This window comes from Thamnophis elegans, chromosome 11, assembly GCF_009769535.1.
Source record: "Thamnophis elegans isolate rThaEle1 chromosome 11, rThaEle1.pri, whole genome shotgun sequence".
Classification (NCBI taxonomy): Eukaryota; Metazoa; Chordata; class Lepidosauria; order Squamata; family Colubridae; genus Thamnophis; species Thamnophis elegans.
Window position 1 is genome coordinate 21,709,698 of NC_045551.1, and position 19,131 is coordinate 21,728,828.

The 19,131-nt window shown below is 42.8% G+C and overlaps 1 protein-coding gene across 1 annotated transcript in view; it reads left to right on the forward strand.

The window, feature by feature from the left end:
* The first annotated feature begins 2,511 nt into the window (after positions 1-2,511).
* ACE2 (angiotensin I converting enzyme 2) overlaps positions 2,512-19,131 on the forward strand; it is a 38,736-nt gene continuing 22,116 nt past the window's right edge. Inside the window, exons 1-6 of the mRNA XM_032227043.1 lie at positions 2,512-2,854; positions 5,231-5,380; positions 5,712-5,805; positions 14,005-14,148; positions 15,386-15,498; positions 17,198-17,306. Of these exons, the coding sequence (XP_032082934.1) occupies positions 2,597-2,854; positions 5,231-5,380; positions 5,712-5,805; positions 14,005-14,148; positions 15,386-15,498; positions 17,198-17,306 (868 nt within the window). The 5' untranslated portion in view covers positions 2,512-2,596. The remainder of the gene's footprint in view (positions 2,855-5,230; positions 5,381-5,711; positions 5,806-14,004; positions 14,149-15,385; positions 15,499-17,197; positions 17,307-19,131) is intronic.

A 19,131-nucleotide genomic window follows, 5' to 3' on the forward strand; every position in this document is an offset into this window, starting at 1 on the left:
GGAGTTATGGCAGCAGAGATTATTTATTTATTTAGGGAATTTATATTGCCGCCTATTTGCACATGATGAGTCAAGTTGGCTTACAAAATATAAAACCTCATATAAAAACAATAAAACTAATAAAAGAAATCATGTAATAAATTAATATACTAAAATCACCACCCTCCCTGGTGACAGCACCTCACCTGAGGCTTCATCCCTCTATGGGTTTCCCAGCTCCGCTGGCAGAACCAGGTCTTCAGTGCTTTCTAGAACAGTGCTAGAGTAGGAGTCATTCTAATCTCTGTGCGGGGATGATGTTCCACAGAGAAGGGGCCACTACAGAGAAGACCCTTCTTCTGCGTCCCACCAATTACAAAGTGATGGCAAACCTTTTCAGCACCGAATGCCCAAACCGGAATACATGCACTGGAGCGCCAAAAACCCAAAGACCAGCTGGCCGGTGCACATGCCCGTACCAGCCACTTGGTCTTTGGGTTTCTGGCATACAAAAAGACCAGCTGGCCGGTGCGCATGCACATGATGGAAACTAGAAAACCAGATGGCCACACACATGCGCACCGGCCAGCTGTTCTTCAGGTTTTCAGCGCTCTAGCACACATGAAGATCATGCACACCAGAAACCAGAAGAGCAGCTTGCGACAGTGCATGTGCCCACAGACAGGGCTCTGCATGCTACTTCTGGCACACATGCCATAGGTTCGCCATCACAGATCTAGATCATTAACATTTCTTAATTTAAAATCTGCAACATACGGTGAAAGTTATGTTAGCGAAGTCACTGAGTGATTTTTCTCTCTTGGATTTAATTATTTATAAATAGGAATATTTTGTGTTTATGCTGGAATCAGGAAAAAAAATTCCAAAACTTTTCTCATAGCCTGAATGCAATCTGAATTTATCCTAATCCTTATATTTGCTCCTGGGTAGTAACATTGAAAGCCTTTCCCCATTTTCCAGTGATTTACATTTGCCAAAGGAGAATTTTGGCCTGATCAGTTTAAAGATGTCAGTTGAAGTGAGTTTCAACTCCAACCAGACATAAGTTGCAAACTTTGAAAAATTATGACACTCATTCTTGTAGAAGACCACTCTGTAGAAAATCTTGCCATCAAACATTGCTTGGAATTTGTGAAGGCAAATGAATGAATCTGGCAATACAGACCAAAAGACTATTAGCATTCTGCGTATTGCTTTTATCTTTAACGTAAATGCTAAATTGCTTAGCCCCAGGATAAACATTTATGATAATCTTATTTATTGTGATGGTACTAATTTCCAGTGCTACAACTGCAGCTATAAAGCAATATAATCTACTCAGAAATCAATACTTTTAATTTCAGTGGGAATTAGTGACAAAGAGCTGCCTTAATTCTCTACTCTAAACCAAACTGAATTCAATACTATACTAAGCTATGTGGTGGGCTTCTTTGTGGCTTAGTGCATTATACAAACCCAGCACTGTAGTTTATAAACCATGGCTTCTAGCTTGGGTAAATCTAAACAGCTGTGATTAATTCACAGGCTTTGTGTGTTGTACGAACAGATATAATTAATTCGTTAGTCTTTATCTATTTACTTTACCTAATAAGTAAGTTGATCTAATTTAGGGGTGTCAAACTTGCGTCGTCACTGCATCATCATGTGATGTATTGGAACTTCTCCCCCTTTGCTAAACTAGGTGGGGGTGAGGCCAGCGGGCCCGAGTTTTACACCCTGATCTAATTCCTCCCAGAAGCTACAGTTTATACACATGCACACACACACACACACACACACACACAAACACACACCATTTATCCTGTAAGCATAGATAGTAAAAACAAATCACATTTAGAAATCCGACAGTACAGAGATGAAATGCCTTCCATTAAGGATGAGGGGAAGGGTGAGTTGGGTTCAGACAGCAACTTTTTCTGGGCAAAAACAACAATTATATATCTAAACTATAAGATACTAAGCCAAGGGTTTTTTGCAATCATAGTAATGATGCACAGACAGTGATTAGCTAGACCACTTACAGGTAGATAAGCTCAGCTCATTTTCCTCATAAAGGAAAGCAGAAAAGTGACCTCATAAAGGAAGACGGGGTATGGGTCTAAGGAGGTCCAAGGGACTATGTCCAGAAGTGGAATCATTAAAGAAAAAGATAGAAGAAGCTGAGGAAAAAAAAGTTGGAGGGAAGTCACACGGCTGACTCTTCTAAGGTGAGGAATGCTAAAGTTCACATATTCATTTGATGCAGCTAACCGGAACTTTGGCATTAGGCCTTCTAGTGGTGTTATATTGTCTAAGTCTGTTTTTAAAACCTCCCAGTTCTCATCTCAGAAAATGTGACAGGTCAGATGATAACTAGCTCTATCATTGACAGGATGCTGGGGAAATATTAACTCTATGTAAAAGCCTTTCAAAAGAAAATCATAAAATGCTTACAGGTAATTATCTTTCTCCAGAAGTTAATCATTCACTTTTGCTTACTTGGCTTTAAAACACACACCCCCTTTAGATTTTGTCCCTTTGCTGGATTAAAACTATAAAATGCCCTGTGAATAGGTTTCTTCCTCTTTTTCTATAGCCAAGCACTGGATAAATACTAATGAAACAAGCACTGATCAGGAAGCCTTCTTCAAGGAGCTTTACCCATCCAGCATTTTTTGACCTAAAAGGAAATATGTTATCCTGGCTCTGCTTTACTTGGAGCCTTGTTGTTCTGGCTGGGGCCCAGGATGTGACCCAGCAGGCCGCAGAGTTTTTAAAGCAATTTGATGCCCGTGCAGATGATCTGTATTATGCTGCATCCATCGCTTCATGGAATTATAATACCAACCTGACAGAAGAAAATGCCAAAATAATGGTGGGTACTGATGACGACTATTTGCTGTTTATTTAATAAATAAATGGGAATGTAAAAGAGGATATTAAAATTATCTGGAATGGTGACTGAAATAAAAAGCTAAGGATCAATAAGGAATAAATTAAAATGGTATATGCTAAACTTAACAGCATCATAAAACCTACCTGAGGTTTACCTGAATTACAATTGAAGGCTAATTCCAATAAATGTGGAAAAACAGTGTTTTGCTAAAAATGAATAACTAAGGCATTGATTACTTCAGATAGAACTGCATGATTATCTAGACCAGATTTTGTAAAACAGATGGAAGGATTTCAATTATAAAGCACTGTTATGCCTTTGTCTGACCCCTCATGGCTGAAATCAGAGACAATCTAGAAATGTTAGTTGTGACATTTCTCCTAAAATATTTAAGAATCATGCTGTACTAATTTTATTTTAGTCTACTGTTTTCAGTAAAATTTACACAGCAATATGATGTGATCCTCTTTCTACCTCACACAATTAATTCATGTGAATATTCAAATATCCTAACTTGTCTTAACATATTTTAGCAAAAGCAAAATCGGTGACCCAACTGAAGAAAAACAGATGCTTCTCCCACACTGACTGTTGTGTATCCCAACAGCTTTAGTCACCACACTATAAAAAAGATGTTGAGACTCTAGAAAAAGTGCAGGGAAGTGGAACCAGGATGATTAGGGGACTGGAGACTAAAACATATGAAAAACAGTTACAGGAACTGGGCATGGCTAGTCTAGTGGAGAAAAGGATCAGGGGAGATATGATAACAGTGTTCCAATATTTGAGGGACTGTCACAGAGAGGAAGGGGTCAAGCTATTTTCCAAGGCACCTGAAGGTCAGAGAAGGAATGGATGGAAACTGATCAAGGAGAAATTCAACCTAGAAATAAGGAGAAATTTTCAACCAATGGAACAGCTTACCTTCGGACGTCGTGGGTCCTTCATCACTGAAGGCTTTCAAGAAGATACTGGACTGCCATTTGTGAGAAATGGTGTAGGGCAGGGGTGTCAAACTCGTCTCATCACAGCAGTGTCACTTGATATATCAAGTGAAGGGGACTTTTTCCCTCTTCACTGAACCAAGTGGGACAGGGCCAGCACATGATGCATCCGGCCAATGGGCCACAAGTTTGACACCCCTGGTGTAGGGTTTCCTGCTTGGATGGTGGGTTGGACTAGGTGACCTACAAGGTCCCTTCCAACTCTGTTAATCTAATCTAAAAATCTAATGTGTGTTGGGAGGGAGATTTTCTTTTGTGCTGTTGGGATATACAGCAACCAGAGTGGGAGAAGCATTTGTTTTTCTTCAGTTTGGGTCACTGTTTTTGCTTTTGCTAAAATATTTTAAGAAAATATTAGTTAGGATATTTGAATATTCACATGAATATTCACATAAATTAATTATGCCAGGTAGAAAGAGGGTCACATCATGGAAGAAGGAAGGAATCCACTGGAACTACAGCTATTCTATCTAAACCCATAATTGATTCTATTTATTTATAAGTTCATATTCCTGTTTTATTGATATTAACAATCCCAATAGCTTTCTATAGGTGTAACAAGCTTAAAGATATTCCATTTTGCCCTATTCTGATTCCCTCCTACTGATAGCATTTTATTGCTGTGCTCTGCCAGTACTTTTTGAGGGCATTATACAGATCAAGTGGGAGACGGAAGTTGAAACACCTCTCAGGTTACAGTCCAGTTCAGGTGTATCAAATGAAGGAACAAAAGTAGGCAATGCTTCTTAATGTTATAAAAAAATTTCTGATGACTAGCTAGAAGAAAAAAAATCTGTTCATACCTCAGAAATACTCATCCAATGAGGAAATATGAGTTTTGCTAACTTGTGCCTTAAATTTTGTATCTTGAGAATTTTGTAATATCCATCATAAAATTTAAATTTGAGTAAGCAGATTTCCAGCCTATTTTAGCTATTTTGTTTTATTTTTATTGGAATTATGAGGCTTAACTAGGTGACATGTGTTACATCTCATATGTTGCCTCACTTCTTGACACTTGGTCATAGACTGAATATGGTTTTTGTTGGAGGGGCGGGGAGAAGAAGAATGTACATCTTGTACATTTTCAAAAAACAAGCAACTTCCTTCCCTTAGTACCAGCAGATTTATGCAAATGTTTTTAAATTGTAAATCTAGACATACAACTGGCAGGGCAGAAATCTACTCTGCAAACCTGGCCATGAAACAGATTTGCATCAACTTTCAAATCCTGAATGTGTTGCATGTAATTAAAAAGAGACAGGAAAGGGGGGGGGGGAGTTCTGAATCCTCAGTTCAGTTCTCAATGAGCCTGATAGAAAAACTCAAAATTCTAATAATTTTTTTTCAGCATGAGAAAGACAACATATTCTCCAAGTTTTATGAAGAAGCCTCCAAGAATGCTAGCATGTACAATGTGAATCAGATTACTAATGAAACCATCAGGCTTCAGCTTCATTTGCTCCAGAATGTACCAACAAATTCATCTACAAAAGACCAAGTATGTTGCCAAACGTCACAGACCACTTCTATGCTAAATTAAACTCAGGTGTTATGTACCAAATGATTTCTGTTCTTCCTTCATTCCCGTGAAGCATATATAGTAGTATAAATGATAGCAGCAGCAGAATCACCCCAAATTAATCCATGCAGGATGAAAGCTTCTTCTTGAATGTTATGGACTATAATCTACCACACTGTGGAGTGCGGGTTGGTAGATAGATGTTCGCCCTTATCTTGTATCTGTCTTTGCTGCCCCTGCTGAGTTTTGAATAAAAGAAGTACTGTTTTATGCTTCTTTCAAACAAAGCTTCTTCTCATTTAAATTACAGCTGGATACTGTTTTACGTAAAATGAGTACCATGTACAGCACTGGGACTGTGTGCAAGCAAGATGATCCTTTTAACTGTTTGCCCTTAGAACCAGGTAAGATATATAAACAAGTACCGGTATCTTTTATCAGGTTATCTGAGGGACCGTCTCTCTCTGATTACATCAGCCTACCTCATCAGGTTTGTCAAACCATGGGGTTATAACTGGTGGGTCCCAGGAGATTAGCCTACTTTGCCGTGGTGTCTGCCATGTGGAATCTTCTCCTGGAAGTGAAATTAGCTGCGTCCCTCTTAACATTCCACACATACCTTAAGGCACTGTAGTCTGGTCCATGGATCTCTGGGACTAGGGAGATTTTGTAATCTCCCTAGTCCCACAGATCCCTGAATCCGATTTTGCAATGGCTCCCTTACTGTAGTTAATATCATTCTCTCCTGTTTCTTGTGCCTTCTTTATAGTTAAATTTTAATTGTGACTTTTTATGTATTTATATTACTTTATTGATAAATGCTGCCCAAAGTAACTGTCATATCAGATGAAAAGCTGCACACATAATAGTAAATAAATAAATATTCCACAATCTTCAGCTTGTACATTAATTGTTAAATTGGTTTGTTTGGATATTTTTGTTTATTATAGCCCCTGTTTCTTAATGGCACTATTGGCATTATGTTTCATGTTAAACTAAAATAATCCAATTGGATTTGTGTGTGCGCACAGACACACATATGTATACATATACAGTTACATACCCATTGTATTAATCTCATTTAGATAAGCAGCATTTTTCAAAGTGTGCAGAAAGAATAAGAAGTAGCAAAAAAACAAATTAAATGTAGAAATTTTATGAGAAGATATAAAAATAAAGGGAATCTAAGAGGCCTTTCCCTCAATTTATTTATTTGATTAGAACTCATGCATACAGGAATAGATTATCAACTGTATCTTATATATTCAGTCGGGTCAAATGCAGGGAAAGGAACTGTGCATTTCATCAATGATCTATCTGAACACAGCATTGTACATGTTACAAGCATAAAAACATCATTTGAGGCTCTTTTTTCTGAAGTATTTGAACAATTGGGATTCCACCGCTAATACTAATATGGCAATCCACATTTTAAGTCATGCTCAGGATGATTGTTAGGAAGGCTGAAAAATGTTCATACTAGAATTAGAAAAAGAGGATGGGGTATGATTGTAGGACAAAGAGGAACTTCTAAATCAGTGGCTCCAACCGGGTAACAAGTGGCCAAACTGCCAGAGATCCTTGCTTTTCAGTTGCCAGTAGTAACTGTCAGATTTGTATGAAATAAGACAATATCCATTTATAATATGCTGGTGAACAAATATGCAGACCTAGTAAGAGTCACTGGGACCTGGTTAGACTAATTTCAGGTCTGTCCTTTCAGATTTCAGAGACAGGATCAGGTGTTAGTATCAAAGTTTAGGAAGTGGGTAACTGGTAATTCTTGGGATTCTAGCAATTGTGAGAAGCACTGCTCCAAGAGAGGGGGGAGTTGGGGGGTGTTGTGGCCCAACAGAGGCAGGCTGAACCAACAGCTCAGCCAACCGCTGTTGGGCCACAACACCCCCTAACTGCTGTTGGTGGAATATGAAAGTGATGAACACTATGGGACTGCCCTGGAGGCTAAGGAATACTCTGGGGGGTGTTTGGAGTCACAACAGGGTCTAGAGAGGCCTGTTGGCCGTCAGATGGCATCTGAGTCAGGGAGCAGTGAGGAAGAGCAGAGGGAGGCTGTCCCTGACGTGTGTATGCGTAGGGCTGTGAGGAGAAGGGAACAGCTTTGGAAAAAAAGAGTCACAGAAGGAAATAGGAACAAGTGGCTACTGATTGGCCCCTCCCGGAGAGCTTGGGGCAACGGGAGGGGAATTTTGCAGGAAACAACAATTTACTGATCCAGTAAATTTACTGAGCCGTAGAGAAAGATTGGGAGAATTTCATGAGTTCAAGCCTTGTTTCATAGAGATAGCTTTCTGGGCTCCCAGCCAAGGGGTTGCTTATCTCCCTCCTTAGTTGTGGCAGACAGCCAAGTCTGCGTCCGTATATATTGTAGAGGCTTGGGACAGAACAGTTTGTTTCCTGCCTTCTAAAACAGATTTAAATATAATTTAAAATTGGAGCAGCTTAATGCAGAAAATGTACAGCTCATGCAACAGATAGCTGTGCTGGCTGCCCAGGTGGCTCAGCTCCAAGTTCACACTGCTCCACCACCGCCTCGGAGGAAATGCCTGGTTGCAGTGCCTGATAAATTAAATGGCAACCAAGCCATGTTTCCAGCTTTTTTGGGACAATGCCAGCTGTTTATCAGCTTGTGAGCAGAGGATTTCCCCACTGACTGAGATAAAATGGGGTTTATGATTAGCCATCTCTCCAGCTCCGCAGCTCGTTGGGCTACCCCACTGCTGGTCCAGGCTAGCCCTTTGCTGGATGACTTCCGGGGGTTCTGTGACCACCTCAGGTTAATGTATGAGGACCCCATTAAGACGGAGACGGCTACCCGATGTCTGAAAACTCTGAAGCAGGGCCGGCGTTCCTTGCAAGAATACATCAGCGAGTTTAGGCTACTTAGCCAGGATTTGGCTTGGAATGAGGCAGCCCTCATGGACACATTTCAGGTTGGGTTGTCGGAAGAATTGCAGAATGAGCTGGTGCATGTAGATAGGCCACCGAATTTCAACACACTGGTCCATCAGTGTCTTCGGATTGATGCTCGGTTGCAGAGGTGGGGAAGTCGCCGCACATCCCAGAAGAACAGCGTGGTTCTGGCCATGCCTGAGACTCCAATTCCACGGGAGGAGCCCATGGAATTATATGCAACCAAACCCCGCTTGTCGATAACTGAGAAAAACCGATGGCACTCAGGGGGTTGTGTTTTTATTGTGGGGAACCTGAGCACATGGTAGCCTTTTGCCCCAAGAAGATATGAGGGGCGTCAGTTACTGGACCTACCCCGCAGCCCCAGAACATTTTGTCGGGAAACGCCCCCAAGCCTGATCTAAGGGAGACCTTGGGTCAGGTGCACACCAATTCAGAGCCATGCTCAGAGACAGTAACTTGTGGGCCTCCCCAACACCTGATCCTGGCATCACAAATAGTCCTGTACAGTAGTCCGCAGGGGATTCCGGCACATGTTCTGATCGACTCTGAGGCTACAACAAACTTCATGGATGAGGTGTTTGCGACCAAGTATGCAGCCCCTCAGTGTCCGGTAGATCCTCCAAAGCTTGTGGAGACCATTGACAGCCGAGTGCTTCTGTCTGGGCCTATCAAGGCCGCCATACAACCCTTGCACCTGGTCATCGGGGCTCATGAGGAAGCCATCCAGTTCTACATTACCTCTGGCTTGCATTTCCCCCGTGGTCTTGGGCTTGGCTTGGCTTCGGGCACACAATCCACAGATCTATGGTCCCAGAACCTTGTCACTTTTCCAGCCTTGCAATGTGTGGACCACATCCGTCAAGTCTGTGCAGGCCAGTTGCTGAGTCCACCCGAGGTGTCCTTGCCTTCTGACATAGGAGATTTTGCAGGCCTGTTCAGTGAACAAGAAGCATACCAATTGTCACTGCACCACCCATATGATTGCCTCATCGATTTGATTCCGGATGTGCCATTCCCCGTGGGTCGTTTGTATTCAATGTCAGATCCGGAGTTGGCCGCATTGCAGGACTTTTTGGACAAAAACCTAGCTTGGAGTTTTATCCGACCCTCATCTTTGCCACTGTCTGCACTGGTCTTGTTCGTCAAAAAGAATACTGGAGATTTGAAACTATGTTGTGACTACTGTAAACCTAATTCTATCATGGTGCGCAATCAATATCCTCTGCCCCTTATTCCTGAATTGTTGGAGTGGCTCAGAGAGGCTACAGTTTTCACAAAATTGGATCTGCTTGGAGCTTATAATTCATTCATCCCCTCCATCTCCATTCATCGCCATCCAGATCCGGCCCGGGGATGAATGGAAGACGGCATTTGGCACCAGGTATGGGCATTTTGACTATATGTTCATGCCTTTTCGGCTGACCAATGCCCCTGCTGTCTTCCAACATTTTATGAACAACATCTTCTGGAACCTTTTGGACCAATTTGTCATTATTTATCTAGATGACATTCTAATTTACTTGTCTTCCCGGGAGAGTCATTGGCAGCACCTACGCTTGGTCCTACAATGGCTCCATGAGAATTGCTTGTATGAGAAACTGGAGAAGTGCCAGTTTTGGCAGTCCACCATTGAGTTCCTGGGGCATCGTATCTCTCCTGAAGGCATTGTGATGGAGCCGGGCAAGGTTGAGTCTTTGCGTAGTTGGCAACCTCCTTGGCAAGTGAAGGATGTCCAGTGACTCCTCGGGTTTGCCAACTATTATCAGACCTTTATCCCCGGCTTTGCTTTCCTGACTGCGCCCCTTACTTGGTTCCTTCAGAAGAAAGTTCTGTTCACTGGAGTGCCCCTGAGCAACAAGCGTTCCAGGCCTTGATGCAGGCCTTCATGAAAGAGCCCATCTTACAGCATCCTGACCCCCACTGTCTGTTTGTAGTAGAGCCGGATGCATCAGATATCGCTGTTGGAGCGGTATTACTTCAGGCTCACACCTCCGGTGGTACCCTCTTCCCTTGTGCTTATTATTCGCAGAAACTCAATTCTTCCAAGCACAATTATACCATTTGGGAGAAGAAGTTACTAGTCATTAAGGTGGTGTTTGAGGCCTAGAGGCATCATTTAGAGGGGGCCAGACATCAAATTGAAGTCTTGGCAGACCATAGAAATTTGGAATTTTTGAAGACTGCACAAAAATTGAATCAGCACCAGATTCAGTGGTCCCTCTTCTTTGCATGGTTCAATTTCTGCGTGACATACATCCCCAGTGTGCGCAACCAAAGGGCAGACGCATTCTCACAGAAACCCGAATATTCTTGTACCAAAGACCAGATTCCACCCTGGACAGTTTTGCCCATAGAGTCCTTCTCCGCAGTTCAGGAGCCTGTGGACTTATGGTCTCAGATACAGGAAGCGCAGCAGCATGACGATTGGGTGGAACAACGGAAGGCAGAGATGGGGCCTGCTTCCCTATGGACATTCACCAATGAACTCTTGAGGTACCGATACAAACTCTATGTGCCAGTGGGTCCACTTCGGGGACTTATTCTATCCCAGTGCCATGATAATCCTGCGGCGGGGCACTTTGGCCTCTTCAGGACCTTGAACCTGGTCCCCTGTACCTTCTGGTGACCCCGATTATGACATGATGTACAATCTTACATCACATCTTGTGTATGGTGTCGTCAGGTCAAGTCAGTGACGGGAGCACCTCCAGGGCTGCTCCAGCCATTGCCAACACCAAAGAGACCCTGGAGAGCCATTTCTATGGACTTCTTGACGGACTTGCCTCCGTCTTCTGGATTTACCACGGTGTTCGTAGTGGTAGACATGCTGCGAACATGGCGCATTTTATCAGGTGTTGGGGATTACCGACAACCCGCAACACCACCCACATGTTTATCCAACATGTTTTCAGGCTGCACAGCCTACCTGACAGGGTCATGTTGGACAGAGGAACGCAATTTACAGCCCAGTTTTAAAAAGGGCTGATGAAGGTCTTGGATGTAAAAATCTGCTTGTCCTGGTGCACCATCCAGAAACCGACGGAGGGATGGAGAAAGTGGTCAGGATCTTGGAGCAGTACCTGCACTGTTTTGTGAACCAGCAGCAAAATGATTGGGTGGACTACCTGGCAGTGGCAGAGTTTGCGTTCAATAACTCACAGCACACATCCACGCAAACGACGCCCTTCTTGACCAATGTAGGGTATCATCCTCGTTTTTTCCCCTCACACGAATCGACTCACCGGTCCCCGCAGCTAAGGACTTTCTGTTGGAACTGCAGGCGATCCATCAAGTGGTGCGACAATATCTGGATAAAGTCAAGGAGGACTACAAGAGAGTTGCGGACAGGTCTTGGTGACTGTGAGGGATAGAGCGTGGCTGTCCACTAGACACCTTCCATCAAACCGGCCGGTCAAGAAATTAGACCACCGTTACCTTGGCCCATTTCCTATTGAAGCAGTCATCAATCCGGTCGCCTATCGCCTGACATTGCCATGTTCAATGCGAGTCCATCTGGTCTTTCATTGATCTCTTCTTGTTCCTGAATGGCCAGTTTGTCCTCTTCGCCAACCAGATCATCCCCAGCCAGAACCTCATGATGAAGAGGAGCCACCTGAGTACAAAGTTGCCAGTATCCGGGATTCCCAATGGCTGAAAGGATGGTTCCAATATTTGATTGAATGGAAGGGCTATGGGCCGGAGGATTTTACCTAGGAGGATGCGATCTCCATGCACGCACCTGCTTTGGTGCAGGCTTTCCATGATCAATTCCCATCTAGGCCACACCCTGACCATCATACCTGGGGGAGGGATAGTGTTGAGAGAGATTTGAGATTTATTAGCTTTATATGTCGCCTTTCTCCCAAGGACTCAGGGCGACGTACAACAATTAAAAGAAACACATAATACAAAAGTTAAAAAAAATTAAATGGAATATCCCAAACCCAATTAAAATTGGCAATACATTTTTTTTAAAAAAAATTCAAATTAAAATTAACAGTAATCAATAAGTTATTTTGTTTTGTTCAGGCCAGGCTGGCTTGCTGTTATGGCCCAGCAGTGGCTGGCTGAGCTGTTGGTGGAATCTGAAAGCAATGAACACTATGGGACTGCCCTGGAGGCTGAGGAAGACTCTGGGGGGTGTTTGGAGTCAGAGCAGGGACTAGAGAGGCCTGTTGGCCACCAGGTGGCATCTGAGTCAGGGAGCACTGAGGAAGAGCAGAGCGAGGCTGTCCCTGACATGCGTATGCATAGGGCTGCGAGGAGGAGGGAGCAGCTTTGGAAAAAGAGTCACAGAAGGAAATAGGAACAGGTGGCTACTGATTGGCCCCTCCCAGAGAGCTTATAGGTGGGGTGACGGGAGGGAAATTTTGCAGGAAATAACAATTTACTGATCCAGTGAATTTACTGAGCCGTAGAGAAAGATTGGGAGAATTTCGTGAGTTCAAGCCTTGCTTCATAGAGATAGCTTTCTGGGCTCCCAGCCAAGGGGTTGCTTATCTCCTCCTTAGTTGTGGCAGACAGCCAAGTCTGCGTATATTGTAGAGACTTGGGACAGAACGGGGGGGGGGGTGTTGAGAGAACTGGACTGTATAAATAAATTCAGGTTGTTCCTTCTGTACAGTCTTCTTAGCTATCCAGTAGAGGCTCACCAGGAGATCTTGGGTGCATCTCAGGCTGGGATAGGAGTACCCAAAATCTTAAGTGATTTCAATCTCCATGTCCCAGGGGAGAGTTTAGTGCACCTTGTAAATTCATAACCATGAAGTGATTACAGCCCCAAGTTACATGGATGAGCATGCACTGGATCTGGTCTTGACTTCAGAGCAGATGAGATATGATATGGAAGTGACTAGTAGCTCTGTTTAGTGTTATCTGGTCAGTAATGGGGAAAAATAGGCAAAATACAGCATCTGGAGATATGGTGTGTGTGTGTGTGTGTGTGTGTGTGTGTGTGTGGGCGAGCGCGAGAGAGAGAGAGAGAGCGAGAGCGCGGGCGAGAGAGAGAGAGAGAGAATGATGAATTAGATGTCAATTGAATAGAGTCCACAGAATGTGCAAGGTAAGATGATCTATAAAATGATCTAATATTCTTTTGAGCTTGCATGGACTAAAGAAGTTGGCCAAACCCTGCGCAGTTGATTCAGATCTCTCAGGCAGACCTGTTAAGAATCCCTTCTCCATCCAAACTTTATAAGAGTCAGATAGTAGGAATTTTCTGTAATAGCCCCTATTTTATGAAATATGGTGCCCTAGTAGGTCAAATGGCACCTTCCCTTCTTGTATTCAGAAAAATTGGGAAAATCTTCCCTTTTAATGAGCTTTTAGCTACAAATGATTGACACACAGATGTTCCTCTATTTGTGTACATCTATTTTGTATTTCTAATTGATTTTTTGTATTATTTCTGATTTGTTTCACTTTTCTGGATATCACCCCAAAGCAGGGGTGTCAAACTGGCAGCCTGCAGACTGGATGCGTTACACACAGGCTACACCCACCCCAGTTCCGCAAAGGGGGAAAACATAGCGAAACATCATGTGATGGTAACATGAAGCAGCGAGTTTGACACCCATACACCAAAGCATAAGACTGGTGCTGTTAATGAGGAAACAAACAAACAAACAAACAAATAAATAATGGGAATTAACCTGATTTTATGGTGACAGGTTTGGATGACATAATGGAAAACAACTGGAGTTACTCAGAGAGGTTGTGGGCCTGGGAAGGCTGGAGAGCTGATGTTGGCAAGAAGATGAGGCCTTTATACGAAAGTTATGTTGAATTGAAAAATAAATACGCAAGACTGAGGGGTAAGTTACAATACCAAAGATTACCAGCATGAATATATTTTTCTCCTCTTGAAGATGATTATTTTTGAGTCTTTTCTATTTTATAAAGGTATTTTTTCATGAGCATTACTTCTTTAATATACATGGCTGATTGGGCAAAATGCTGCTAAAGTGGAATATTATGAATTTTCTTAAAACCAGCACCCTCAATTTATTTTGTACCTCAACCCTCATTGCCCACAGTCAGTGTTATGATGGAGAAGGATTTGGTAATATTAATTCATTGAAGTGGCATAATCTCTGCCTTAATAATCAACATAAGTGTACCCAGTTTGGGGGAAATTGGTTAATGAATATCTTACAATCCACCTTATGATATTAATAGAGAAAGGAGAAAAAGGAATTATTGCTTGCACTAATAATTCATAGCTGACTTTTATATAGCTTATAATTTAATAAAAATCTTCAAAAAATTGAAAATAAGTGTCTCTTCGAATTGGAGAATGCCATGCTGCATCTTTAGCCTCCAAGCTGAATGGTCAGAGGTCAAGTTTTTCCAGCTGATAATGTCTATTCCCAGGGCCTTTAGGTCCCTCTTGTGTAAATATTATTTTTGTATTTGCATGGTGAAGTTACATGCAAGTACATAAAGAATAGAGTTTTATACATTTCATTATTCTGACAAATTGATAGTTTGCCATTCAATTTACTGAAACTGTCTTTAGAAGTTGCAGTCTATTCAACATCCCAATGATTCAGAATATTCCCTTTCTTCTTTTTTTAGCTTGTTTAATTTGTACATGATGAAATTTAAGATAATGGTATTAACCATCCACCATTACTCTTTAATTCGTCAATCTGATGTATAACATTAACTATGAATTATTAGTTGTAATAAGGCTTGATTCTATATATTTGTTCTCCCCTACCCATAGTATTACAAAATGAGATGGTAAAATAATCACTATTCAATCTGCCCAACCTGGATGCATTCCAGTTGTGTGGATTTAAACTCCTAGAATTGTCAGCATTGGCCATAGTGGCTGGAGGATTTTAGGAGCATCCAAATTAAAGTAAATTATTTGTTATGACATTCGCCTTTCCCTTCCAGATGTGTGGCTACAGTTTCTACAAAAGCCAGTTACCATTATTCTTCAGAAGATTTTAGCATGGCTAATATTAACTTAAAAATGCATTGCTCAAGAATCTGTGAAATATATTTTAATGTCATGATGAGTGACAGACATTGATTTTCCAGGCTATGCTGACTATGGTGATTATTGGAGAGCAAATTATGAAGTAGATCTTCCAAAGGAATATCAATACCAACGTGCACAGCTGATTACTGATGTGGAAAACACACTTCAGCAAGTAAGATTTAGCTTCAAATATTTTGCTTTACTGCACAAAGACAAAACCATTTTATGGCAATACACACAATTTCTCATTTGGGCATTGCAGTTGATGAATAAATAAATAATTGATAAATAAATTAACCAGTGCTTGAGTTCTGAAAACAGCCTACCAGCATAAAATTTGCTGTGATTGTCACAATGGTAACAATTGGCTATTGGTGCAGTCCTTATTTACAATGTCCATAATACATTAGATTTTAGATTTATTGGGTTTTGATTGAATCATCCTGCATAACATCTTACCAGCCAGCAACAGAACATCTGATGCACTGGCATAAGAAAATGAGGCAACTTGACAGACGTAGACTACCATGAAATGACATTTTAACATTGGGTTCACCATTGAGGGGGGAAATCCATTATCACCATCTTTGTAGATTGTAGATATACTAGAGGTTTTTTTTTAATATATATTTCTCATAGTTTTATGAACAGTATAATAGAATTTGTAACTGGTGATACCGATAGGAGTAACAATACTAGCATAATTTAGTTCAAAGAGGGTCGAGTTCATGTACTGAAAGATTGTGATCCAGTCACCATATTTCCTAATAAGAAACTCTTTATTTATTTAGGAGCAAAATATTTTTTAAAGATTACCAGAATGGAAGAATTACTTTAGAGCAGAGCAGAGCAGAATAGAATAGAATAGAATAATAGAATTGGAAGGGAGCTTGTAAGTCATCTAGTCCAAGGGTTACCAACCTTTCGGACCTCAGGGACCACTACATTCATAATTTTAAATTCCGTGAACCACTAATATAAGCTGCCTAATGACCAGCTAGGTGAGCGTGACTAGGTTGTCATGTGACTGGGTGGGCACAGCCAATTCAATGTCACTCACGTCAAGGGGCATCTTGCCAGCCTCTACTCGCCTCTCCCCTCCCACCAACTCCTTGCCTGCCTGCCGGTTCCTTAGACTCCCAACAGGAAGCAGTTGTTGCAGCCACCATGAGAAAGAGTTGGCAAAACAGCTGGCTCAGTTCAAATTGGATCTGACCAAGAAGGAGACTCAGCAGAAGCACCTCACTGAGGACTACGAATATAGGCTTTCCACACAGAGGGAAGACCTGTGGAAGTACAAGGCCAGTTACCAGTGCCTGGAGGCTCAGAGGGCTAAGATGGTCAGCCAGTTCCAGGCCATGATGCAGTCCCACTGGAACAAGGCTCTCCAGCTTTTCGCCACCAGCGGCAATTCCCTCCCTCCCAAAGCCTCACACCAGAAGGTTGAAGCAGACCCCAAGTCAGAATTTCTCCCCCTCCAACCCGCTCAAAAAGACCTTGAAGGGGGAGACTCTCTGCAGTAACACAAAACATTCATTGCATGTATACGACCCAGGGGCCGCAGTTTGAGGACCATATAAATAGTGCAATATAAATAGTGCAATATAAAAAATGCAAATATTATTTCTGCAGCCACCAAAATTTTCTCATGGACCACCAGTGGTCCACGGATCACCAGTTGGTGACTGCTTATCTAGTCCAAGCCCCTGCTCAAACAGGATACACTTTACCATTTCTGACTGATGACTGTTTAAGGTGTTCTTGAAAGCTTCCAATGATGAAGCACCCACAACTTCTGAAGACAAGCTATTAATAAAACAATCATGATTTTCCCTTAATTAAATGCCTTTCTCTCTGTTGTTCTTTTTCAGATAATGCCTTTGTATAAGCATCTACATGCTTATGTACGGCGCCATCTGTACAAACACTATGGGCCAGAATTCATTAACCTAGAAGGAGCTATTCCTGCTCATTTACTTGGTATGAAAACACCATTTTAATAGCTACATTTATTGAATGGACCAAGGCACTTATATAGAAGTCGTCCTCCACTTATGATGACAATTGAGACCAAAATTTCAGTTGCTAAATTGCTAAGTGAACTTTGCATCACTTTATGACCTTTTTTGCAACAGTTGTTAATTGAATCCTTGCGGATATTAAGTTAGTAACATGGTTGTTTAGAGTTTAGAGTTTTATTAGAATTTGTAGGCCGCCCTTTTCCCTGAGGGGACTCAGGGCGGCTCACATAAAACTGGGAAGGGGGGAATACAAACATCAAGAAAGAAACATATAATAAAATGGTAGGCAACATACATTCATCATTCAGGAGGGGCAACTATTCTTATCCCCAGGCCTGACGGGCGAGCCAGTTCTTCAAGGCTGTGCGGAAGGCTTGGACGGTGGAGAGGGTACGAATCTCCACGGGGAGCTCGTTCCAAAGGGCCGGGGCTACTGCTGAGAAGGCCCTCCTCCTTGTGGTTGCCAGCCGACACTGGCTGGCCGATGGGATACGGAGGAGGCCTAGTCTATGGGATCTTATTGGTCGCAGGGATGTAATTGGCAGAAGGCGGTCTCTCAAGTATCCAGATCCACTGCCATGTAGGGCTTTATGGGTGATTAATAGCACCTTGAAGCGCATCCGGAGATCGACAGGCAGCCAGCGCAGCTCGCGGAGGATAGGTGTTATGCGGGTGAATCGAGGTGCACCCGCAATCACTCGCGCGGCTGCGTTCTGCACTAGCTGAAGTCGCCGGATGCTCTTCAAGGGCAGCCCCATGTAGAGCACATTGCAGTATTCCAGCCTAGAGATCACAAGGGCCCGAGTGACTGTTGTGAGAGCCTCCCGATTCAGGTAGGGTCGCAACTGGCGCACCAGGCGAACCTGGGCGAATGCCCCCCTGGTCACAGCCGTTAGGTGGTGGTCAAATGACAGCTGTGGATCCAGGAGGACTCCCAAGTTGCGAACCCTCTCTGAGGGGTGTAAAATTTGACCCCCCAGCCTGAGTGATGGAATATTAGTCAAATCTTTGGGAGGAAAACACAACAGCCACTCGGTCTTTTCTGGGTTGAGCACAAGCTTGTTAACCCTCATCCAGTCCATAACGGCCTCAAGACCCCGGCACATCACATCTACCGCTTCATTGAGTTGGCACGGGGCGGACAGATACAATTGAGTATCGTCCGCATATTGATGGTATCTAATCCCGTGCCTGCGGATGATCTCTCCCAGCGGTTTCATGTAGATGTTGAATAGTAGGGGGGATAAGACCGAACCCTGAGGCACCCCATAATTTAGGGGCCTAGGGGACGATCTCTTCCCCCCCACTAACACCGACTGCGACCTGTCCGAGAGGTAGGAGGAGAACCACCGTAGCACGGTGCCTCCCACTCCCACCTCCCGCAGTCGTCGCAGAAGGATACCATGGTCGATGGTATCGAAAGCCGCTGAGAGATCAAGGAGGACCAGGATGGAGGAATGTCCTTCATCTCTGGCTCTCCAGAGATCATCAATCAATGCGACCAAAGCGGTTTCTGTGCTGTAGCCGGGTCTGATTGTTAAGTGAATCTGGCTTCCTCATCGACTTCATTTGTGCGAAGGTTGCAAAAGATGATCATGTGATCCCAGGACACTGTGACTGTCATAAATATGAGTCACTTGCCAAATGTCTGAATTTTGTTCATATGACTAAGGGAATGCTGCAATGGTCATAAGTATGAAAAATGGTCATAAGTCACATTTTTCACTCCTGTTGCCATGGTCACTCAGCAAACTGTTGTAAGTCAAGGACTACCTGTACTTTTC